This window comes from Pempheris klunzingeri, chromosome 2 (genome assembly GCF_042242105.1).
Source record: "Pempheris klunzingeri isolate RE-2024b chromosome 2, fPemKlu1.hap1, whole genome shotgun sequence".
Lineage (NCBI taxonomy): Eukaryota > Metazoa > Chordata > Actinopteri > Acropomatiformes > Pempheridae > Pempheris > Pempheris klunzingeri.
In genome coordinates, this window is record NC_092013.1 from 22,247,362 (window position 1) to 22,272,454 (window position 25,093).

The 25,093-nt window shown below is 42.4% G+C and overlaps 3 protein-coding genes across 4 annotated transcripts; all 3 read right to left on the reverse strand.

Moving 5' to 3' along the window:
- Nucleotides 1-360: 360 nt before the first annotated feature.
- On the reverse strand, nucleotides 361-8,082 carry rpp14 (ribonuclease P/MRP 14 subunit). Of its 2 annotated transcripts, XM_070845026.1 has the most exons (6): nucleotides 8,034-8,082; nucleotides 3,054-3,228; nucleotides 2,830-2,914; nucleotides 2,262-2,338; nucleotides 2,072-2,150; nucleotides 1,050-1,248 (listed from the first exon to the last, which is right to left on the reverse strand). In XM_070845026.1, exons 2-6 carry the CDS (start codon nucleotides 3,143-3,145, stop codon nucleotides 1,192-1,194), a joined length of 390 nt encoding a protein of 129 aa, XP_070701127.1. In that variant the 5' UTR covers nucleotides 3,146-3,228; nucleotides 8,034-8,082; the 3' UTR covers nucleotides 1,050-1,191. The 2 variants fall into 2 exon arrangements, with proteins under 2 accessions (XP_070701119.1, XP_070701127.1); XM_070845018.1 differs by lacking the exons at nucleotides 2,262-2,338; nucleotides 2,830-2,914; nucleotides 3,054-3,228; nucleotides 8,034-8,082 and having other exon boundaries at nucleotides 361-1,248; nucleotides 2,072-2,149.
- Nucleotides 8,083-9,902: 1,820 nt separating this feature from the next.
- Nucleotides 9,903-18,362, reverse strand: LOC139210511 (monoacylglycerol lipase abhd6-A-like). The gene is made up of 9 exons (XM_070840522.1): nucleotides 18,302-18,362; nucleotides 16,898-17,013; nucleotides 13,190-13,349; nucleotides 12,689-12,802; nucleotides 11,975-12,107; nucleotides 11,688-11,845; nucleotides 11,518-11,572; nucleotides 10,592-10,692; nucleotides 9,903-10,460 (listed from the first exon to the last, which is right to left on the reverse strand). Exons 2-9 carry the CDS (start codon nucleotides 16,999-17,001, stop codon nucleotides 10,287-10,289), a joined length of 999 nt encoding a protein of 332 aa, XP_070696623.1. The 5' UTR covers nucleotides 17,002-17,013; nucleotides 18,302-18,362; the 3' UTR covers nucleotides 9,903-10,286.
- A 1,512-nt stretch (nucleotides 18,363-19,874) lies between these two features.
- Nucleotides 19,875-24,838, reverse strand: LOC139210520 (monoacylglycerol lipase abhd6-B-like). The gene is made up of 8 exons (XM_070840535.1): nucleotides 24,735-24,838; nucleotides 23,892-24,051; nucleotides 23,330-23,443; nucleotides 22,616-22,748; nucleotides 22,336-22,490; nucleotides 22,085-22,139; nucleotides 20,938-21,038; nucleotides 19,875-20,302 (listed from the first exon to the last, which is right to left on the reverse strand). Exons 1-8 carry the CDS (start codon nucleotides 24,836-24,838, stop codon nucleotides 20,123-20,125), a joined length of 1,002 nt encoding a protein of 333 aa, XP_070696636.1. The 3' UTR covers nucleotides 19,875-20,122.
- Between the last annotated feature and the right edge of the window lie 255 nt (nucleotides 24,839-25,093).

A 25,093-nucleotide genomic window follows, 5' to 3' on the forward strand; every position in this document is an offset into this window, starting at 1 on the left:
CAGACAAAAGTGCCAGTTTAAAGACCAGACTTGTTTCAGAAGCTAAAGTATCTATCTATCTATCTATCATGCTCATGTGTGCTGTGCTTCTATGTGAGTGTGAGGGGTCAAAGTCACAACAGTTGAATAATTAAATGCGTTAGACTGGGAGAGCCGACGCACTGATTCACACTCCTTCCAGCACATCCCTGCGAATACTTGTGAATTAAAAACAGCACCACAGTAAAGTGGCAGGGGGAGACGAGTAGAGGCAGTGAAAGGGAACTAGACTGAAATACAGTTGAACTCAAACAAGCTGTGAATGGATTAATAAATAAAAAAAAATAAAATAAAAATAAATACCAACTGGGTAAATAGAAGTTATCACTCAGCTTTTTTATTCCACACAATAAACAAAATACAGATCTGACATATTAAACACACAAAATAATAAATCTTTAAAGGGACTGACATGTCTCCCTGGTACCGCTCTGTCTAGACGCTTCTTGTCACCAAAGTTCAAGTACATGATCAATAAACAACAAAAATACAGCAACATGGAACAAATTCCATTGTGCAGAAAAAATGTTGCATCCAAATGATCTCAGGAGAAGCTTAACTGCATGGTGTTCGCTGCAGCAGCCATTTTTAAAAATCACTGCAACAGTCACATCAGGGTGCGCTGACGTCTGACCCCCCTCACTCCCTCTGCTGCTGCTCCTCAGGCATCATCACCATCACCTCCCCCTCCATCACCACCTTGTCCTTGACGGAGCACGTCACGGCGATGAAGGCGAACGACATCTTGATCTTGCGGACCTCGGCTTCGGCCAGCACCTCCTCATCGATGTAGAGCGGCGCCGGGAAGCGGATCTCCTGGTACAGGAAGACGCAGCCGCGGCCGGGCATCCTGGTGCCGAGCACGGCCGAGATCAGGCCGTTGATGAGAACGCCGTGGACGATGGGGGTCTCAAAGGAGGTGGTTCTGGCGTAGGCCGGGTCCAGGTGCAGCGGGTTGGTGTCACCCGTCAGCTCGGCGAACAGCGCCACATCGTTGGAGGAGAACGCTTTGGTGAGGGAGGCTCGCTGGCCGATGTGCAGCAGCCGGCACGAGGGAGGAGCAGCTGTGACGGAGGACAGACACAGCCGCGGTTTATTAAAGATACTGCCCCATATGCCACTCATCCTGAAGAACACCATGTCCCTCCTCCTTCAGTCCAGCTGCAGCTCTCGACTGTTTCCTGTCAACGCGAGCAGGAACGGAGACACCTGAGGATGATGCAAGAGAAACACAGATTTACATCAAGTTGTTTTCATAGCTTCTACATATCCTACACAGAAACACACAGATATCAGCAATACTTGAATTACACACTTGGTCACATAGACAGTCATAGATTAAAGGGGCTATAAGAGTCTCGTGCTATTATGAGAGCAAGGTGACTTTTTAATTCCTGAGAGACTGGGAGGAGGGAGGAGGATGATTTTGGAGGCAGCATGTGTGCTGCTGGTAATTCTGTTTAGCTGGAAACAAGAGGAACAGTCCAGCAGACACTCTCCGCCACATATATGCGTCTCTATATTACATATACATATATACATATATTAGCCCGTTCAGAAACCTGATCTGCACTGAAAGATAAAATGCTGGATAGAATTGAGGGAAGTGTTTCCTCAGCTCCATGATGCACATGCTGAGATCCCAGTTCATGGAGGCAGACCAGTAAAATCTAATGCTAGCTAACAGCTCCACACCTCAGTGTGGTTAATAATGTTCGGTCTGTGTTGACTGTGTGTCAGAAGAGGGCATTAACTCAGTTCTGTGATCATTTTTGAGGCTGCACTGGACTGAATTACAGTGAAACGTCTTCAAAATATTCTGTCCACCTTTGTTTACATACATGAAGGGGAAACGATTTTAGACTTTTGAAAGATTTCTGTTTAAATTCACATCATGAACTTATTCCCTAACACAAATGACTGATAAAAGTGACAGTAAAAGGACGGGTTATGAAGAGGACTGTCTCTTTAGCAGCTGATACAGAGCATAAAAACCACTTTGGGACACTGAGCTTAAGTGGCGTCTGCTGACCTGCAGCACTCTGAAGGCACAGGCCTGGTTCTGGTAGGAGCCCAGCAGAGTCAGGGAGCTCCACAGCTTCACCAACCCTCTGAAAACACACACACACACACACACACACACACACACACACACACTTTTAAAAAAAACATCTAGTCCAGGAATGAAAATGTCTCCCCCATCCTGCTGCTGCGGACCTCACCTGCTGTAAACACGCAGAAGAGCAGTGAGGGTGTCTTCATCGTACTTCAACAGGTCAAAGGTCAGCGCTGCTCCCACCTGATGCACATGTACACGAATGCATGAAAAAGGCAACTCAACTACTGCGTTTCAAGTCCTTTTGGAGAGAAAACACTAAGGCTACAACTAATGATTATTTTCGCCACTGAATAATCTGCTGATTATTTTTTGACTCATCATTTTGTCTGTAAAATGTTAGAAAATAGTGAAAAATACTAATTACAATTTCCTAAAGTCCAAGCTGATGTCACCAAATTTCTTGTTTGACCAACAGTCACAAACCCAAAGTTAGTCAGTTTACTATCACACAAGGAAAATCTGGTATATTTAACTTGAAAATGATCAATTAATCAAGTATCAGAATTATTATTCATTCAATGATTCCTTTTCTGACAGGTTCATTTCGGCACTAGCTTGACACATTTCCGGGGGCCTCTGTTCACAGGTGCTCGCAGCTCCAGAGCACATCCCACTATGTTCACATGTGGTGGGAATGGGACCGTTGACCCCGGCCGCGTTAATGATCTCACCTCTCCATACAGACTCTTCAGACCTGTGATGATGAACTGCTTCAGTTCGACTGCGCTCAGTCTAGTAGACTCATCGTCCAGCACTCTGAACACACAAACACAGAAATATCACATGGGATGAGCGTACACCCGTAGTAAGTGACAGACATGTACAGAAATTATCTTTTTAAACGTTCATATGCAATTTTATTGAGCCAAGAAAAAAGAACACCACAGTGACTTACAGGCAGACCTTCATGTAGTGGTACGGTGAGGCGTTCTTCAACACGACCCGTTGGTAAACTGCAGGTGGGTCCTTCTTGTCTACGGGTCTCATTCTATTTAGGCATCAGTGACTCGGCCTCCAGCAGGTGACGAGTGGCAGGTCGATCGACCGACTTCAGGATGAAAAACAAGCCGCTGAAGAGACACAGAATGGACTCAACATGATTTTAAAGCACACGAGTCTGTTTGTCTGGTCTGCATTTGGACACATATCCATCAATCCCACATCAGGACTGTGTGTTACACGGAAAATAGTCCCCTACAAATGGATTCTTTTCTCAAGTTTGAGGAATGTTTGCTAAGAACTACAGTGACCAGCTGTTTTAGGAAATCACTGAGCTAAACATTTACGTCTTCAGCTGAAACCAGTGGGCTCGAGTGCAGACAGGGCAGTCAGCAGTAAGACAGATATAGAATAAGTTCACTGATAATAGGATAAATTCTAGGTATCGATGTTCCAGTTTAACGAGTGACCATGTTAGCTGGCGACCGTCAGCCGAACACGTCTGTGGTTGTCGTAGTTACGACAGCTGTTGAAATCAGCAAATCGAATGTGTAGCTGTCCTCATTAATGCCTCTTTGTTTAGTTTTCATCAAATACTGGTCGTCTTCAGGGTCTTGTTTGAGCAGTAGAAAAGCCTTTCACCCTTTTAAACATAAAAAAGGAAAACATTTAATTAGTGGAAAATTGTGGGAAAATAAATGAACGTCAGGCGTCATGTTTAGCGCGTCACTGCCATCGTGGCACTAAAACACAGACCTGTCTTAAAACTAGTCATTCAGCACACAGCCAGTCGTCTCTGAAGGACAGGAGGCGGCCAGATCATCTTGTGACCACACTGCTCACGCTCTGAACACCATATGGATACTTAACTGGCTTCCAACACAAATAAACGGCCATGTAACACACATTTGTTTCGAAGATGAAAGACATAATCATGTTAGTGACCCTGAGGTTATGTTATAGACTACTCCAAACATGCAAATATGACAAACATATCATGAATAAATATTTATTTGTAACTGCAGATTATTCTATGCTCCAAAAAGAGATTTTATCCTAATATTATCTCTTCTGTTTCCTGATTAAATTAAGCCTTTTAACATGACGTTATGGTCTGTGCTGACAAAGTATTCTACACTGATTAACAGATCACAGTGCTAAATAGCCAGTCCAGGTTTTCCTGACTTCTGTTCACCTTTTGTTGTCAGACATCTTGATTAGTCCGGCTCTAACCTATTGTTTTAGTCTACCTTTGTTGTAATGGTATAAAACCTTGGCCTGAATGTTGATCTTCAGAGGAGATTTCATGACTTGCCATGAACTCTCTCTCTCTCTCTGCTGTGCAGTGAAATGCTCATCAGAACCACCTGTAATTCTTCTAAACTTAAGCAAAGATTCTTTTCTTGAATCCAGGACCTGAATGAAATCTTACTACACTAAGACCCCAGCCATGGCCAGTTAAGTCATAAGCACTTGATGGAGTAGTGAGGGAACGTGAGAGAAACCCATCGAAGGCTGTGCAGAAGTTACAAAGGTGTTGGGAGTAGATGAGTTGCTCGTAGATTAGAGACGATCAGAGAAACGGAAAAATGGATGCAAAGCTTATGAAGAGATTATGGACTTTCAAGTATATAATCGCCTTCCAGATGGCCTCACAAAACAGAGGTACACAATTAAAAGAAGAGCTTCAAATGTTGTGCTCAAGGGTATCAAATGTATATTCCATCAGTAATAAGCTAATTTGTTCTGTTATACCTTTAAGATTAAATTCAAGAGTAAGAGAATAAGAGTTCTGCACTATATATGCAGATGAAGGAAGAACAGAGAGAAGTACCTGGCAAAAGTAGTGCTTACAGCTGCTGAAGGGAACGACATTTTTAAAGAAATGCACTGCAGTAGCCTGGGATCCCACTGTGGTGTGGGGAAAAACCCAGAATGCAGTAATCAGCTGCTATTACTGGTCTGGAATAGAAGTGGACATTCGCTCGGGGTAAGTTCGAAGGGTCATTCAAATTTACCTCTGTTTTTTTTTTTTTTTTTACATGAAAGCCTCCTTAAAAAAAACTATTAGTCAGATTTAAATTCATTCAACATTCACATGTACATGTGCAACAGCTTCACTGGCTCCCCATCACATACCGCATCCAACATAAAGTCCTACTTCACACATACAAAGCCATCCACAACCTCGCCCCTCCATACCTCTCTGACCTCATTCACGTCTCTGTACCTGCCCGCACCCTCCGATCCTCTTCCTCTGTCCATCTCTCTGTCCCCTCTGCTCGCCTCGTCACCATGGGGGGCCGAGCATTCAGCCGCTCGGCTCCCCAGTTATGGAACTCACTCCCCCCTGACCTCTGCAACACTGACTCCTTACCCCTCTTCAACACCAGATTCAAAACCCATCTTTTCACACTCTCCTACTCCCTCTGATCATTTTGCACTGTTTCTGTATTTTATTGTTTGTTTTTATACCCGTTTTTACTTGTTGTATTGTACTTTTATTTGTATTCTGTACGGCTACCTTGAGAGCCTTGAAAGGCGCCCTAAATAAAATGTATTATTATTATTATTATTATTATTATTATTATTACATGTGACGCTTGTTGTTTCTGCTTGACAAAAGAATATTATTTGGCTCAGACTGCCAGGCGAGACGGGCCAGGCTGAATGAGAAGAGCCAGCACAATCGGATATAGGTGAGGTTATTGTGCAACTGAATGTCTCTGCAGCTACATGTGCTCGGATACCAGCTACTTCCTGTACAGATGTCTAATCATCATTCAGCTTTAACAGGTATCTGAGCCGTCTGAACTTGTGGGAATGGACTTGATGAAGCTCACTGTAACTGAGGGTGGTAATCAATATATTTGTGTAATGGTCGATTATTTCACAAAGTGGGCAGAGTCCTACCCTCTGAAGTGTGCAGAGGAGGTGACCAACTGTATTCTTGATGTTGTACACACATTTGGTGTACCTCAGAGACTGCTCACTGATCAGGGGACAGAGTTTAAAAACCAGGTAAAACACTCATGACAAACATTACTTATTTCTTTGAAAGCTATAATGTAAATGCTGACTTGCTTTTCTGTAAAATGGACATTAAGACCAATGCTAAGCTCTGTGAAGCCCTGGCCATTAAAAGGAGCTTCTGTTCCCTTTACCACCCACAAACAGATGGCCCGGTTGAAAAGCTAATTTCTTTTATTGTTGAATTGGCAGATATCATACACCTACACGGTATGAATGCTACAGACTAAATTAGTGACATAAAAATACCTGCTGTCATACCTGAGTCAAGGGTTTGTGGTCATAATTACTTGGATAAAAAGCTCACTCACTCCGCATTATTGCATTTTAGGTGGTAGCAGAAAGGGTAGAGAACCTGATAATGACAGAGGTGGTGTTTAGGGGAAAAACGAGGAACAAGGAAGTACGAAAAAAATCTGTAAACATGAGTTGGTGAAGGGGTGGGAGGACAACTTCGATGTTAATTTTTATGACACTGTCTTCAACTTTGGGCTACAGCAGCAAAAACAAAGTCAGATGGAGGGTGATATGATGGGTCCATACACAACTACCAATATCAAGGCAAAAGTTGGCAGTCTAGCCAACAGTAAAGCAAAAACGGTGGCAAATATTGACCAAATCTCACCCTTTACAGAGCCAGAGGAAAGAATTCCCACCAAGCTACTAAAAGTTGGCGTCTCTCCTTTGGCTTGTAGTAAGTGCACTTTGCATCAATGCAATTTCTGCAACTATATTTACAGCTCTGAGAACCTTGTACATTAAAGTATCCTATCTATGCAAGGCCATGTATCCAAAGCAAGGATGGGCTCTGTTTGCTGTAGGCTGATCCATTTGGAGCCACACCCAAAAAACAGACACTTTATAGAGATTCCACAAGCTAAGCAGACTCACAGTTTATTCTCCTTTCATCTGAAGTATATGAAATGGTTTCTGATGTGCAAATAACATACATAACAAAATAATGTTGGGTTTTGTGTTTGTTTTAGGGCCTTCATGTAAAAAAAAATAATAAACCTATGTGTCCAGATGGGTCTGCAATACAGTTTTACATCCCTGGCAGCAGGATTGTACATCCTGTGGGGTGATGTCTGAGAAACATTTATACTTTGATTGTGCAGCTGGCGACAAACATTTAAAGCAGACATTCACAGGAAGGGCAGTTTGCTGTCTTCCTGTTATCAGCTCTTTCAGCCTCAGCAAGCAACGTTCAAAACGCGACTCAGTGTCTCTACGTGCCAGGTTTCCTCAAGCTGGACTCCAAAGTGGAGTCAGTTCCGTATGTTTGGACGTAGTGATGAAAACTAAACAAAGACGCATTAACGAGGACTTCCTGATTTCAACAGCTGTCGTAACTACGACAACCACAGACGCGTTCGGCTGATAGTCACCAGGTAACATGGTCACCAGTTAATGTGAAACACCGGCTGTGACCCTAAGTTTGGGCATCACAATCAGTCTAAAGGTGGAAAAGTTAGACATGATGTGGATATCATGGTCACAGAACCAAAAGAGAGACAAGAAGTAAAATATATTCTGAAATGTAATTTAATTCATGCACACTTCTATACAAAAACAATAAACTTAGCTAGCAGGACAGACGCCTAACCACCAGGCTAAAAGTGATAACTAGCTGTTACAGTCAGTGTTTAATATCTAAAATATTTTACCAGACTACAGTTTACCTCGTGTAAATGTCACTAACAGTGACACACTGTAACTACAAGGCTGCACAGCCTGGAGCTAAAACTATAGCTAAACGGAGGTCAAACTGTAGCCAAGTGAGGTGAACTAACTGTTAGCTAACTTAAGCAGCTGCTCGCTGCTATGCTGACAGCTAACACAGCTAACAGTCAACAAAGAGTGCTTAGTTACGGTTAGAATACTTAAAAACAAGCATTTTACTCACCAACTACACCAACGTGGACAGATTAGAGCACGTCTCTGACCGCTCAGCGTCACTGCAAACTCAGACCTGCGCATGCGCAGGCATCAAATATATCAAAGAGGTGTAAAACAGAAAGATGTATCACTACGTTTCAACATTGAAAATCCAGGAATCACACTAAGTGTTAGAACCAGTTTCTTTCTGTTTGGGACGTGTATTTTTACATTTGAAACATTTGTATTGATGACAACATTTAAGTCACAGAAATAATTCGCTTCTCTCTAAAGGGAATAAACAGAATTCAAACTAAAACGTGGCAGATCATTTAACATTACTTTTTGTTTTTGAACTCATCATTTGGAAAATTTTGTCTCTTTTATGGATGCTCATTTCCTAAAAAAAAAAAAGTGAAGGTTTTCTTATGAAATCCATTTAACAATTTTAACATCTTTTATTCTAGTCTTCCACATACAGGAATGAAATCAAAAACTGTACCTAAGTCAGACGAGAATTACACTTTGGGGACAGTGAATGTCCTCAGAGAAGAGGTAAATGTTGGGTTTCTCCATGTTTGATTTCAACATATTAGCTCAAAGGCTCACCTAATACATTTTTGGTACTTTGTTTTGTTTTTGCGCTTTGAAACTCCCATCAAATTAAAAACAATGATAACATGAGAGTTCATAAAACAATAGAAGACTTGATAATAAATAGGCTATTGGAGAAAATGGCACACTAAGCTACAATATTTGAAAACATGTCCTAACGAAACAAGACATTTATATTTTGTGTGAAATGATCAAGTCACTTCGCTACTGAACATCAAGAAGTATTAGAATTTACACAGCAGGAAAGACACCACTTCCTTATATAGAGTAGACTATCTTGAAGAAATCATCTACTCTTTGACATTCTTGTTTGTAAAGATTTAAAGATATGTCGCTTCCCAGCGGTCTGCTGAGGTGTAACATGCAAAAACCAAAACAGATCCATCCATCCTTTTCTGTTTATCCAGGGTCAGCTCACAGTGGCAGCAGGCTCAACAGGGCACTCCAGACATCTCTCTCCCAGGTAATGCTTTCCAGCTCCTCCTGGACGCTAGTTCTGGGTCTGCCTCGGAGTCTGCTCCCAGGTGCACGTGCCAGGAGACCTCTCCTTTTGACACAAAGGAGCAGCGGCTTTACTCCAGGCTCATCATGTCACGATGCACCTTGAGATGCTTGAACTCCCTTGCTCGGGCAGCAACTTGCTCCCAACTCGGAGGGAGAAATTCATCATTTTCCAGCAGAGAACCATGGCCTCAGGTGGGGGTTTGTTGGCCTGAGAGCTGTGTTGTCGGGGGCAATAAGCCCCTGGTAAGGTCTCATAAGGCAAATTGGTTCCAAGAGAGAGGCCACATTAAGAGTGATTCAAAAAGCCCTGGATGTGTGGACCAAGGAGAGCTCTGTTCCCTCGCCTGGTTCAGGGACACCCGTGCCCCCTCCTGGAGCCAGACCTGAGAGGGGAGCTCACTGAAGAGCATCTAGTAGTCAGCCTGAAAGAGCAACGTGGAACCGCTGCCCTATGGGCCCACCACCCGCAGGGAGTATCATGGGGGATGGGTGCTAAGTGAGCCGGGCAAAGAAAGGGTCCTGGGCGCGGGGACCCTGGCATCACAGACTGGCTCTAGGAATGTGGAATGACCATCAGAAACAGATCCATCAATCCATCCATTCTCCATACCACTTATACTTAAGGGTTGAGGGGAAAGCAGGAGCCCACCCCAGCTGACATTGGGGGAGAAGCAGGGTACCGTGGGGGGAAGCCGGAGTTCCAAAACAGACAAGAAGCTTAAAATCAATCAAAAAAACAAGTGCTGTTTTTTAACTTTAGAAGATTTAATTCTGCAGTCCACGGACATTCTTTGTATAGATGCTGGAATTATTGAATCACTTCATTTATCAAAATTTTTAAAATATGTGACAGTAAAATATGTCTCAACTCTTTGAATGTGCTTTTATGAGGTTAAATATGCAGTCACATGACGTAAGAGACTGAAATACAGCTTTTCAAAAAGAGAAATGTGCAAAATCCCAACGTGGAATGTTTTCAAAAACATCTACATCGGAGACTGCAGCCTCCTTCATTTAGTTTTTAAATATATAAACACTGTTTGATTTAGAAAACCCTTACATCAAACTACAGACGAGTATCACCACAGCAATCAACTTCATTTTGTTCATCATCCTCATCCTCCTCCCCTTCATATGTTAGCATATGTTTCAGAGGTTTTCTTCAGGAATGTTTCTTTGCGTTTTCACCGTTGACTTCCACGTTGAAGTCCACGATGAGCTTGGCGGCTTTCCTGGGCCGCTCCAGCGCCACAGAGTGACCACAGTTTTCCAACAGCGCCACCTGGCAGTCTGGCAGCGCCGCCTGCAGCGCTGCCGCCCCCGACACGTCCACGACCTGAGGGAGCAGATAGTCAGGGTTCACGCTGAAATTATTCTTGCCGATACTTGTTTACTTTACTAAAGTCAAATCATGAAAGCAGGACTTTGTGCATGCAGCATTGTTATTTTGCTGTGATTCATTTGTACCTGGTCTTCCTTCCCCCAGATGACCTGCAGGGGTGTTGTGATCAGATGCAAGTTTTCCTGCAGCGAGTGACGAGACTTCTCTCCGACAATCTCCATGAATACTGCAAAACACACACACACACACAGATTAAATCAAAGGAGCACACACAAGCGTAAGCAGCAACATTTAAGGTAGTGACATTAAACCAGAGGAAAAAGTAAAAGTAAGTCCTAGAAAATAAATACTAAAAACATTTCTCACATACTGTAAATTCTCAAATAAAAGCTGATATTGAAATAATGGAAGACAAAGTGGAATTGCCTGTATTGTAATAGTTAAGATTATAAATTCAGTCATGTTCATTTCCACAGCACTAATTCAAAGTACAACAATAGTCATCTCAAACTCACAACTTCAGCGCGGAGTTTATCTTCTGCTAAATGAAATGCTGTTTTCATTTACTAATTAACAGCAATCACTTCTACTTTGGTGTTTCTGCTCACTGTTAAAAAGCTGTCAACGCTGTCCCAGCACTTCATTGTTCTTAATTCGGATCCCTATTAGCATCCACAAAGTCTTCACACAGAGATGTGAAGCCTATCAATGTTTAATGTGAAACAACCATATAGGAGCTTAATGCCGATTGAAAAAGCAGCACAATAGAGGAACTGGAATTAACTGAGTGAAAACAGCATTAGAGTTAAAGACAACGTGAGACTAGCGCTGGACTGATAGCATCAGTGCTGTGGAAATGTAAATTATAGAGTGGGTGTTGCATCGAGAGGAAACAGGAGCAGATCAGAAAACAGAGTGGCTTCAGGGAGATTAAAATAGTTTGGCACCACCATTAGATGATGGCTCTATAATCTGGGACTGATACAGGAGGAGGTCAGAGAAGGAGGAAAGCAGGGTGTGTTGGAGTGTTGGAGAAGGTCAGCAGACTGACCTTCTTTATAGAAACCATTGTTGGGGATCCTGTTGTCAAGGAGACCCCGCAGGACCTGGCAACACACGCACACACACACATCGATGGGTATCCCCAAAATATTTAGCAATACTAACTGATGCACTGACATATTGATGGAGGATTTTAGACCCAGGAGCACCACCTCGTACCTGCCGGGGGAGGTTGAGGGGGGTGTGGCAGCAAAGTCTCAGCATGCCCTCCAGCTCCTGAGGAGTGGTGGGGATCAAAGGGATCGACTCCTCCTGCTGATTCTTCTCCAACTCCCTCAGACGACTAATGAACTCAGATTCAGTGGGATATACCAGGCCTGCAGGAGGAGGAGGAGGAAGGATGAAGGATGAAGAGGAGGCATATCTTTAATTCTGCTTCATGCAACACTCTCAGGTTTGAATCCTGGAGGGAAACATTGTGTTGATCCAACATCTGCTGAGTTTACCTGCCGGGCAAATCAAGGTGGTGCCGGACAGGTGGGAGGAGTAATGGGAAGCATACACCCCCGCAACATTCCCACCCATCGATGTCCCGACCAGGTGGAAGGGTCTTTTATCCAGACCGATACTCTGCACAAACTGCACAGAGACACAGACAGGGAGAGCTGTTATCTAATTTATCATCTCTCTGGAAAACAACACTGAATCCATCGTCCACTCATTGTTTCCCTGCAGCGTCTCCAGCTGTGGCGTCGGCTGACAGATACAGTAAATGAACCCAGGTTTGGGTTGTGATCTCAGACACACTGGTGCCAAACCTGGCAACCTCACTGAGATTACAAAACTTAAGGAAGTTACACGTCCTGCAGCACAGCAAGAATCAGTTCCAGGCCGCAGCTCCACAAACAGCGGTTTCTATATTTCTGTTTGCGTACTGATTAAACAATCGAGACACATCACGGTAGCTTCAGAGGTATTGGTAGGTGTATTTTTGAACTGTGGAGTGAGCCAGGCTAGCTGCTTCCAGTTATTTCATGCTAATGTAGGCTGACCACATCCTGACTCCAGCTCCAGCAAAAAGGCAAAGTACAGATAGATAAACACGTAATTCTCAGGAAGAAAGAGAAGAAGTGTATTTCCCAAGACCATTCCTTTCTCAGGGATCAGCTGGTGCACAGGACAAAGCTGAGCAAAAGTGAACGACACAGAAAAGTACAGACCTGGTGGATTCGGCGGACCTGGCCCTGGATGCTGTAGTCCTCTGGCCCAGTGCGACTCGTCCCCTCGTGTCCTGGCATGTCCACACACACCACATGGTGGCTTGTGGGGAGATACTGGAGGAGAAAAGAAACACAACCAAGACTTACTCAAAGGAGATGTGTTCCATATTACTCACTAATTCTGAGCGGGCTTTTGGTACGTAGTTTGTTCACGCTGGAAAAGTAACAAAATGAAGTACACTGTAAGCTGACAGTAGACATTTCTTCCATCCTTCATGCCTTCCTTGAATCCTTCCTTGTCTCCATCTGTATTTTCTAACTCCCTTCAGGCCTTCTTTCCTTTCCTCCTCCACTTCTTCCCTCCTTCCTTCCTCTCTACTAGTTGTTTTATGCTCTACATCCTTCCTTACCCCGTTGCTCTTTAAAAAGTGTGTTTAAGAAACATATTCAGGTGCACACACGATGACAAACATTGTGTCTGAACCTGTATGTGTGTGTTACCTTGATGACAGGCAGCCACATGTCCTTAGTGGCGGAGAAGCCGTGCAGCAGCAGCAGTGATGGCGTGGCGCCCCCTGCCGTCCCGCGGCTGGAATAACAGAACCGGTAACTTCCACTGTATGAGTAACGGACCGACAGTCCCAGCCTGCGACGCCAGTACCTGGAGAGGATTACAGCACCAGCATGTGTCATCTGGATTTGTTTGCAACTGCATGATTTGTTCAAGAATTATAATTCCAAAAAAATGTTATTTTTCACTCCCCACAGGACATGAAGCCACATTTACAGTTGTGAGTTAAGAGATTGCTGAGTCACACACGAAGCCGAGTCAAATGAGATTCTACACTATAGTTGCTTTGTCACAGACAATATGTTTGTAGGTTCTAACATAGACTGCACACAGTTTGTTATTTCATAAGTAAGTCACAAAATGTAAAGATTGTCCTGGGGATGGTGCTCATTGAAATTTAAAGGGTTCATCCTCTGGAGAGCAGGAGTGGGACATACAATGTCTCAACAACCATTGACCAGATTTCAATTAGATTCTTGATCAATCGGGATCAAAGCGTTAAATGGGCCTTCCTTTGTAACATCAGGACCTGGAGTCTCCCGCCATCTCGGTGAGGATGTACCATAGACTATGAAAAGATGGACGTGCCTCCACTTCCCCCACTGTACAAAAATGAATCCAATATTTGCAGGATATGAGCGCCATCATTTTGTGCTATTTTGCTGCCAAATTCTAATGACTGCTGGGTGGAGCTGCGACATCAAGGCTTCACCCGTACATCTGCCCGACTCAATTGCAAGCTTACCCCCCATAAACTTTCGACACAGTCTGGCTGCTCCTTTCTTGATGGTCTTTGCTGCTGGTTTTACTATGACTGATGGCTCGTTAAAATATGGTAAATATAAGAATTAACCATATAGTCATATCTAAAAAGTGCCACATCTTAACATGCTATATTTGAAAAAAATATAAAGTAATTCTATTATTATTATTAAAGTTAAACATAACTGTTAAAACTTGGTGGACAGCCAAGTCATCTATCTGTATCTCATACAGACTGTGATTTAGCTAAATTAGCACATGCAGTCAATATGTCAGTAGATTTAGTAGGTAATTATCAATGCAACATGTTCAGTCAGTGTACTTGAATGGATAGTTAATCATTGTTTTGTTTCTGTTTTTCCTCACCAGAGCCAACGGCCAATTAAAGTTCTCCAGCAAATTGCTTTTTAGTCTATTTTTGATGCATTTGAAATGAGTGTTTTGAAAAAGGGAGAGAGAGAAAGGCAAGGTCACATAGAGACATGTGTGTATGGGTCGATAGTACTGAACGAACAGGAGAAAGACAGAACATGTCTCCCCGTCGCCAAGCGATATCAGTGATGTTCTGCCCACCACAGACATATGGACAAATGTGCTATATGGTGGTGCAGAGGTTAGGTCTGTAGCTCTGTAGCCTCACAGCAAGAAGGTTGCAGGTTCAAGTCTGCCTCTTGGCTAGTTTGTAGTTTGACTTCTGCGTGGAGTTTGCATTGGCAACATGCAGGTTAGGTTAATAAGTGACTCTAAATTGCCTGTGAGTGTGAGCGTGAATGGTCTCTATGTGACTGACTAACGACCAGTCCAGGGTGTGCATCACCTCTGGGTTTGGCTCCAGCCTCCCATGACCCTGAAGGATAAGCAGCATGGACAATGGATGGATGTCTATTGGAGGAAGTGTTGTACATGTTTGGCCAGCAAAAAAAGATGTAAGTATTTCTAAACTTTGTGATATTTGATGTGCACTCTTATTTCCATAAAGGAGTAGCCATGCACTTGTTTGTGCTGTCACAGCTCTTCCTCTTCAGCTTTACCCCAGCTGCTCCACCTGATGCACATCCTCAACTGTTTTTTTCCCCGCAGTGAATGAAGCCAGGGGTTTGTCTTTAGATCAGCCAAAAGTTACGGCTTCTGCCCATTTTTGTGTAAATTAATTATTCTTAAACTCTAGCATTGCTCATTTACTGTACAATTACTTACAGTATATGTGAAAGAATTCCAGCATAAAGAGCTCTAGCTTTAGGTTTTATTTAATGCCGTCAAAGACGTATCACAGGTTATCACAAAAATGAGCACTTGACCAAACATCAGTGTGAGTTTAAAAAATTACTTTTTTCAAGGGGTTTTCAAGGGGTGATCACGATGAAAGTTGCTCAGTGGCGCATGAAGCTAAAAATAGAGCCTATAGACTGCGTGCGTTACCATTTTCTTTCGCCCCCCCTTCCCTACTGCCCGGTCCCAAGCTGCTCACATGAACAACAGTTAGGCTATAAAAAACTCTGGATTCGGCTATTAGTGAACTCATAACCCTTTCGTAACGTAGGTCTACGGGATGAAGTCTTTTTGGGCTCAGTTTCATCACATGATGGACCTGAAAGTTGTAATTTCACAGTTTGACCGATATGTTAAATTTGCTTCAAAGCCGAGCACTGTTCCTGTAGCCAACGCTCTTACATCCATGTAATTAGTTTTGCAAGCATTTGATCATAAGCATAAAAGTACTGGACAAATTAAAAGTCTGACCTAATGACAGCACTAGATGAGAAGAACATTGTACTGAATTTCATGGCAATCCATCTAATGACAACATATTTCAGTGAAAGCCAAAAATGTCAGAGGGATTTGTGCATCCTCTGCACAAAATTTCACGCCAATCAATAGTTAATGAAACATTTTAGTCGTCACCAAAGCGGCGGAACAATACAATACCTCTAGCATGGCTGAAAATACATGTTTGTCAGAACAGATATGGTCCATGGTGCTCATTCAGTAAGTCATACCTGACAATCTGAAGATCTTCTGTATCATCTTTAGTTCTCCTTGTTAGTCATATTTTCATTCATTCAATTGTCAACAAAGAGTATTATATCACAGTGACTAAGCAGAGTGTGCGTACTTGTAGTTGCCACATAGTGAGGAATCTACAGAATGAGGACATTTTTGAGAAGTCAGGAGGTTTTGGTTGGTCCTCACAGCTTCAAAGGGCCGTTTGAGGGTTAAAACTTTTTTTAAGGTTCAGGTTAGATTAAGGTTATGTTTAGGATAAGTATTAGGGTTAGACAGGGTTTAATTGTGAAGGTTGAGGTTAGGGTAAGGGGCTGAGGGATGCATTATGTCAACCAGGGTGCTCACTAAAATAGAAGTACAAGTGTGTGTGTGTGAGTGTGTGTGTGAGAGAGAGAGAGTGACAAAGCTGCAATAATCTGTCAAGCTGCAAACACACAAAGTTTTTTTTTTTTTTACAGCTTAGACAAAGTCCACTAAGCAAGGTCACACTAACAGTCCTGCTCTTTCAAAATAAAAGTGCATTTTGGAGTACAGTAAACCAGAGTACTTTTGTTTCTATTGATTCTTTAGGTTAGTGGAGAGGGAAATTCACTAATAATTATAGGAAATAAGCCTGTGATGTAGAAACTTATGTTTTCAGATTCAATTAAATATAAAATCCAATGTGTTAACAAAGGGGAAATGATCATTTGCTATGGTGTGGCTTTGTGTTCTACACATACTGTATAACCGGTATAGGTAATCCTTACCACTGTAATTCAAAAGTAACATCCAGATTAAGGAGCGCTGATATTACCAGGATTTTATAAATACCAGTGAACAAACACTAACCACTTGTTGTTGTTTTAGTGTGATTGTTCTTGTGTGTTTACCAGTTGTAGGCCTTCAGCAGCACTCCAGGCCAGAACAGGAAGGAGGTGATGAAGGCGAGGACAGGAACAACCAGGATACCCCCTGATACCATTATCAGCTCCATGGCTGCACACACCTTTAAAAATACAACACATAATCATCTTTTTCTCTCAGTCCAGTCTCTGAATTGCAAATGCTGACGCAGTGTCCCATCAGTCCTTATGCTAGCCCTATCTGTAAAACCAGTAAGTTATCATTTTAGTCTTTCAATGTATTAAATTGTGCAGTTCATTCGGCCTAAAGTCAGATTAAATCATCTATTCTGGTAAGATTTGGATATTGTGGGAAATTAATTTGTTTGCCGAGTCAGATGACAGAGTCAGCATCAGTTTTATCTCCTTGCATGCAGTACAGAAAAAAAGTGTAGCACACAGACTGGACTGTTCATTTAGCTGTACTTCTGGTCAGTTATGAAGCCTTGATGTGCCCTTAGAAAACAACGACTACAGTCCATTAGCTAGCAAAAAGAAATAAATAAAAATAATAGCAATTTTCACAATTTTGTTCCTCTATATCTGCCAAATCGCCAAAATGTATGAGATCGCCTTCTGTCTCTACACATTTCTATTTTTCTCAAATAATAAAGTTGGGTGGCGAGGGGGGGGGGTCTCACTGCCAAACTACAAACACTGGACTGCACCTTTAAGCAATCTTACTTACAGTCTGTGTGATTAACAGTTTCTGTATTTTTCACAATAATAGCAGGTCTTCTTTGCACAGTTGGTTAAACAAAGTTTCTACTAAGTTTTTGTAAAATGATGACTTGTGTTAAACATGTATTGTGAAGGTTATCTTCACATTACTTAATAATAATCTTAGTAAAAATGTATTTTCTGTAAAAACATTGCGGTGATCAATTTGTCTTTAGGTACAGTTGCTGCACAGTTCAATAGTAGTCTACATCATATAATTTAGGGAAGTGGATCTTGAGTTTGGAAAGTTTTGTACATTTCACTGAACACTGAACTTTCACGCTTTCAAAGATCAAAGTGCCAAACTCCTTCCACGGATGAAGACCGTGTGACACGGCTGAAAGGCCCACAGAGTTACACGAAATGCAAATGGTGTCGACATCAGAGTGGGTGTTCAGTAGAAAAGAAAAGAAAAGAAAAGAAAAGGAGGCTCAAACGAGCTCCTGAGCCAGCAGATAACATTACAGTAGAGTACAGTATCATTACAGTATCAAGGAGCTGATCCCGTCAGTGTGACGTTAACGTGTTGCAGAAAGCATCACATCTGAAACATGCTCATGGACCCCCTGCGTGACGTAAACACACCGACTGAATGACGCAGTCGCGTGCTGCAGTGACAACATGGTTTAATTTTCATTACTGCTAATCGGCTGCGGAGGAGTACCACCGTACCTGTCCGAGTCCTCTTCGATCTGTCACCGCCAGCTGCCCTCCGTCCAGTCCGCTCCTCCTCTTCCTCTTTCACCCAAATTACACAACCTTTCATCTGCACTTAAAGGGGAAGACTGCGCTGCGTTCATGTACTGTCGGAAATATCAAGACGTCGTACTGTATGCTTGAATGATGGTAACAGAAAGGTTGGGAGAGTTCAAAGAGGGCAGCGTCCACCACCGTGATACAAACAAGTAAAGTCCCTAAAAACATAGTCTCTGCTTTTCATTGTGAGGCAGCGGACATTTGGGCAACTCAAGTACAAATCTGATGAACTTGAACTTTTCTTGAACTTTGTCTTTACATGCCACTTCCCACTTATATTCAGCCATAATTCAGAGGTAAATATTGTATTTCTACCACAATGATAAGAGCTTTTTACTTATTATTTCAACATACAACATATGTATAAAGAGCTAATCAAAAACACAATACGTACAACAGCATACACTATAAGATTAATAGATTGGCTTTTCATTTTATTTTAATAAAGTATTATAACTACTTTGATTATCATTTATGTCATTTGTCATATAAACAAAGTTTAAAGTTCCAGCCTAACAAAACTGAAGATCTGTGCTTTTCGTTTTAACTTTTTAATCATTTGAACGTACATTTACTAAGGTTTGGACTGTTGGTTGGACAAAATAAGCATTGTGAGGGTGTCATTTTTGGGCTCTGGGTACGTGTGAAGGCATAGAATTTTTTTTTACAAATGAAACAATCAATTGATTGATGGAGAAAATAATCAGAAGATTAATCCATATTGTAGTCTAATGGCTCGAACAGTCCACCGTAACCAGCTACAGCAGTAAAATCCTGCTTTTACATTACAGTAACAAAAATCTAATCATAGAGTATTGAAACAGTCACAGGGGGCATTTAGCTGCTAATTATACTTTCATACTTTTACTTAAGTGACCTTTTTAACACAATACTTTAATATATACTCATATACTTTATCCTCTGTAAGTAATTTTAAAGTGCAGTATTAGTACTTGTACCTCAGCATCTGGATACTTCCTCCACCACTGATGTTGGGATCGTACACGAACATGCAGTGTGATACAGTTTGTATTATTTCACATCATTTATATTGTTTTCATTTTGACTGCTTTTCACTGGTTTGAAGTGGGCAGGGCTCAGTGGATAAAAAACAATGCTGTTTCCATCCATGCACCAATGCTGATTAGCTATTCAGCATTGGAGGGAACCATTTAACAATGTATGCCCGCTCAGCCTGACACTCTGGTGGGGTCTTGGAAGGATTCCCCCCAGGAGAAATTATTAGAATTTCACAGCTGAACTGACATGTAAAATTTTGAAACAAAAATCTTAGATGACTTGAGTTATGCTACATATAAGGTAAAACGTTAATAGTCTGTTGGGGTGTTAGTACAAACAAAAACACAGAGCAAAGCACGAGATCCCAGTCAATCAATAAAACAAGTTTTTCTTTTACTATAGCAGCTTAATTTCTGTAGTCCAAAAACTCTTTGTACAGACGCTGGAATAATTGAATAACCTAATTTTTCAAGCTTGTCCAGTAAAGTAAAATGATGTCACATAATATGCAGGAAACAACGTGGAATGTTTTCACAATCAAATATAGAAATGCTGTCACAGAAAACTGATACAAACACTAGGAGAGCATCTTCACCACAATCAGCCCCCTTCATCATTCATCATCATGACCTCATCATCTTCATCATAACTTTCATTCTCCTCGCCTACATCATCCATCATGACGTCAGGGCTCGGCATACTGTTCAAAGGTTTTCTTCAGGAAAGTTTCTTTGCGTTTTCACCGTTGACTTCCTGCGCAGACAGGAAGTCCACGATGAGCCTGGCGACTTTCCTGGGCTGCTCCAACTCCACAGTGTGACCACAGTTGTCCAACAGCGCCACCTGGCAGTGTGGCAGCGCCGCCTGCAGCACTGCCGCCCCCGACACGTCCACCACCTGAGAGAGCAGACAGCCGGGGTTCACACTGAAATATCGCCACAGCAAAGGGTTGTAGAGACATTCATGGTCCCCAGAGGATAAGCCCCAATGACTTTGGTGCTCGCTGGTCGGGCCAGTGTGGCTTAGAGGTAGAGTGGGTTGTCCACTAATCAGTTTGATCCCCGACTCCTACAGTCTGCATGTCCAAGTGTCCTTGGGCATGACACTGAAACCCAAATTACTTCCAAAGATGCGGTGTCATTTCAGAACAAAATATTGTACTTTTTTACTTCACCTCATTTTATTTTACAGCTATTAGTTGCTACTTTCAGATTAAGATTTCAGGTTAGGATTTTACACATAAAGCATCAGTATATATAAAGTAGCTAAAATTAGCTCCCCTATAACTAACCACCACATTAAAGTGCTCGCATGTTAATGTATTAATAGCAATGACCCATTAGTGTAATCACATTACACTGATAAAAGCCATACTGTATTGTGAGGACTTGAGAGAGTGAGGAGATTTTCTTGCCAATACTTGAGTATTTAAAGTGAGTAAAATTTGGATTACAGGACTATTACAGTTTTTTTTGTTTGTTTTATTTCCTCCACATGCAGATGTAGCTACTTTTACTCAAGGACATTTGTACCTGGTCTTCTTTCCCCCAGATGACCTGCAGTGGTGCTCTGATCAGATGTAAGTTTTCCTGCAGCGAGTGACGAGACTTTTCTCCGGTTATCTCCATGAACACTGAACACACACACATGAAAGCAATAAATACCTCAGTGAGTGATGTATTGATTGAGAAAGCTGAGCTCTCCTTGTACTTGTTCTTCCAGCTCAGCAGCGTTTTTTGACATAGTTGGTAACCAGACAGAGCACCAGGATATATCAGCTCAGATTTTAAGTCTGGTTAAGTTGTTCCATACTTGTATTGTAAACTAGCTATGTTTCCAAGAGCAAAAATGGCATTTCAGTAATGAGTGTGGCGGACGTTATGGATGAGGATGCATTTTATAGTGCTTTGGCTGACTCTGATATCCAGTGTATCTATTCTAGCTAGAAGCAGAGAGACACTGAGGCTGCATTCGTACTGCAAGGAGATACAGCTGGCAGGGACCATCCAGAACCTGAGCTGCCAAGAGCAAACAGCTACTGATGATGCTTTTGTTCAAATTGCCCTCTGATGTCAGCAGAAACTGAATCATTCTTGTCAACGCTGCATGTGCCTCCGAACACAGCAGAGAATGAGATGTGCAGATGATGGCAGGGCACCTTTTTCTATGGCTTTCATGGTTGTTGCCATCTTGGCCTCTGATTGTCTAGTCACACAGACACACTCTGCACACACTCTGCTTTAATATCTATTTTGCTCCAAATGGGACCAAAATTTACAAAACAAACATCATGCTGGTTTAGACTTGAAACTAGTCATTGAGACCATGAACTTATAAGGAAAATGTTTACGGAGGTAATAAATCAAGACAGAAGTAGAGTCATTTTCTCGTAGACTTCCCTATAACCAGACATCCTTTTGAAGCCAGTGGAGTCGCCGCCCTGCTGGCCATTATAAAGAACGCAGTTTTAAGGCATTAAAACAGAGCTGATCAGAAAATAAGGACGCTTCAGGGAGCTGAATTAAGTCCCCACCCGCTATATTATATTAACTTATATTAACTAAAATAGTTTAACATCAGCAATGGATTGCTGTTCTTTAATATGGGAGTGATGCAGGAGGAGGGCAGAGAAGGAGAAAAGCAGCTGGAGATGAGTGTTTGTGATATGAGCAGACTGACCTTCTTTGTAGAAACCATTATTTGGGATCCTGTTATCAAGGAGACCCTGCAGGACCTGACAACACACACACACACACACACACACACACACTAACATCAAATGGTAGTCCCCAAATACTCTAACATCAGCAGAAATAGCAGTAACAGCACCAGATGCAGAATATTAGGAGTGTTAGTGTTATAACAGTAGTTGCACCAATATATTGGTAATGTATATGGAGGATTTTAGACCAGGTAGCACAGCCCCGTACCTGTTGGGGGAGGTTGAGGGGGGTGTGGCAGCTGAGTTTAACAAGCTCCGCCAGCTCCTGACAAGTCGATGGGATCAGAGGGATTGAGTCCTGTGAACTCTTTTCAAACTCCTTCAGACGACAGATGAGCTCAGAGTCTGTGGGATAAACCAGACCTGAACAAGCAGAGGGAGGAGGAAGGATGAAGAGGAGGCATATGTGTAATTCTGCTTCATGCAACACTCTCAGGTTTGAATCCTGGAGGGAAACATCGTGTAGATCCAACATCTGCTGAGTTTACCTGCCGGGCAAATCAAGGTGGTGCCGGACAGGTGGGAGGGGTAATGGGAAGCGTACACCCCCGCAACATTCCCACCCATCGATGTCCCGACCAGGTGGAAGGGTCTTTTATCCAGACCGATACTCTGCACAAACTGCACAGAGACACAGACAGGGAGAGCTGTTATCTAATTTATTGTCTCTTGGGAAAACAACACTGAATCCATCATCCACTCATTGTTTCCCTGCAGCGTCTCCAGCTGTGGCGTCAGCTGACAGATACAGTAAATGAACCCAGGTTTGGGTTGTGATCTCAGACACACTGGTGCCAAACCTGGCAACCTCACTGAGATTACAAAACTTAAGGAAGTTACACGTCCTGCAGCACAGCAAGAATCAGTTCCAGGCCGCAGCTCCACAAACAGCGGTTTCTACATTTCTGTTTGCGTACTGATTAAACAATCGAGACACATCACGGTAGCTTCAGAGGTATTGGTAGGTGTATTTTTGAACTGTGGAGTGAGCCAGGCTAGCTGCTTCCAGTTATTTCATGCTAATGTAGGCTGACCACATCCTGACTCCAGCTCCAGCAAAAAGGCAAAGTACAGATAGATAAACACGTAATTCTCAGGAAGAAAGAGAAGAAGTGTATTTCCCAAGACCATTCCTTTCTCAGGGATCAGCTGGTGCACAGGACAAAGCTGAGCAAAAGTGAACGACACAGAAAAGTACAGACCTGGTGGATTCGGCGGACCTGGCCCTGGATGCTGTAGTCCTCTGGCCCAGTGCGACTCGTCCCCTCGTGTCCTGGCATGTCCACACACACCACATGGTGGCTTGTGGGGAGATACTGGAGGAGAAAAGAAACACAACCAAGTAAAATGTTGATGTTGTAAAAACAAAAAAAGTAAGGATTATATCTAAACAAAGACATTTTGCTTTTTCTTTGTGAAGTTTGATTGGCAGAAGCATCCCACAGTTGGATAGATGCCAGTTTGATAGTTACTGATGCCTAAAACAGCAGTTGTTAACTGTCATTTCTTCCACCCTTCATGCTTTTCTTTAATCTTTCCTTGTCTCCCTCTGTCTTTCGTATCTCTCTTTATACCCTCTGTCCTTCTCCATTTGTTCCTTTCTTTCCCTTTTCCTTACTAACTCCCCCACTACCTTTGCTTCAATCTCTTCATCCTTCCATCCAACCATCTTTCCTTCCCTTCTTTCTCCTGAAAAATTGTGTTTGAGAAACATATTCAGAGTGCATACACGCTGTGAAAAGAGTCTGTACCTGTATGTGTTACCTTGATGACAGGCAGAAACACATCTTTTGTGGCAGAGAAGCCGTGCAGCATCAGCATGGACGGCGTGGCACGCCCTGGTGCCCCGCGGCTGGAATAACAGAACCGGTAACTTCCATTGTAAGAGTAACGGACCACCAGTCCCAGCCTGTGACGCCAGTACCTGGAGAGGATTACAGCACAATCATGTGTCATCTGTCATTTGTTTACAAGTGCATAAAGTGTTCAAGACGTATAATTTAAAAAAATGTAATATCTACTGCATACCAGAGAATCCAGTGTTTATCACACCCCACAGTACATGAAGCTAGAATTATAGTTGTGTGTTAAGAGGTTATTAAAGAGGTTAAATACCACCTCACATTAGATTATACACTTTAATTGTATTTTACAAGACGTAAAATCTAAGGATTGTCCAGGGGGTGTCACTAGAGGAAAGATCAGGGGGTGATTAAAATCTAATCAGTTCAACCTCCAGAAAGTAGGAATATGATCAGGAAATCTCACTGAAATCTTAATAGTTGTTGAGACACTGTATGTCCATCAGGACCAAAGTGTTAAATGGACCAATGAACCAAAACTGCCATTCTTTGGGGAAAAACCACTCTCGGTTTTCCTCATATACAACTGAACAAGACTAAAAGTCAACTGCCATGCCTCCACAGATTGACAACACAAACTTTAACTGGGCATATAAAGGATAACAACTGTGTAAGATTGTAAGTTAAACTTGGATTTGCTTTAATGTTATCAAATGTGTTTGACTGCTTTTTTATCCTACACCTTCACACACCTTACACCTTATTTAATTGTACTGTTGTCTTAGGAGTGTGTTTGTGTTTTTACCAGTCATAAGCTTTAAGGAGCGCTCCAGGCCAGAACAGGAAGGTGGTGATGAACGCAAGAGCAGGAAAAACCAGAATACTTCCTGACAGCATTAAGAGCTCCATTGCTGACAGCTCCTTTAGAAACACACAAGCAGACACTGTCATTTGCCCTCAGCTCACTATCTAAATTGTGGCTGTTGATACAGGGTCCCGTCAGCCCTCCATTAGAGTGGTGCAGCACTACTTGTCCATTAAACCAGTAAGCTATTAAGTCTGAGGCAGAACTAAATGGATATCAGTTTTATCTCCGTGCATTCAGTAGAGAAATAGATTTGTTTTTAGCCTAACTCAGCACAAAGACTGCAGGCAGAGGGAAAC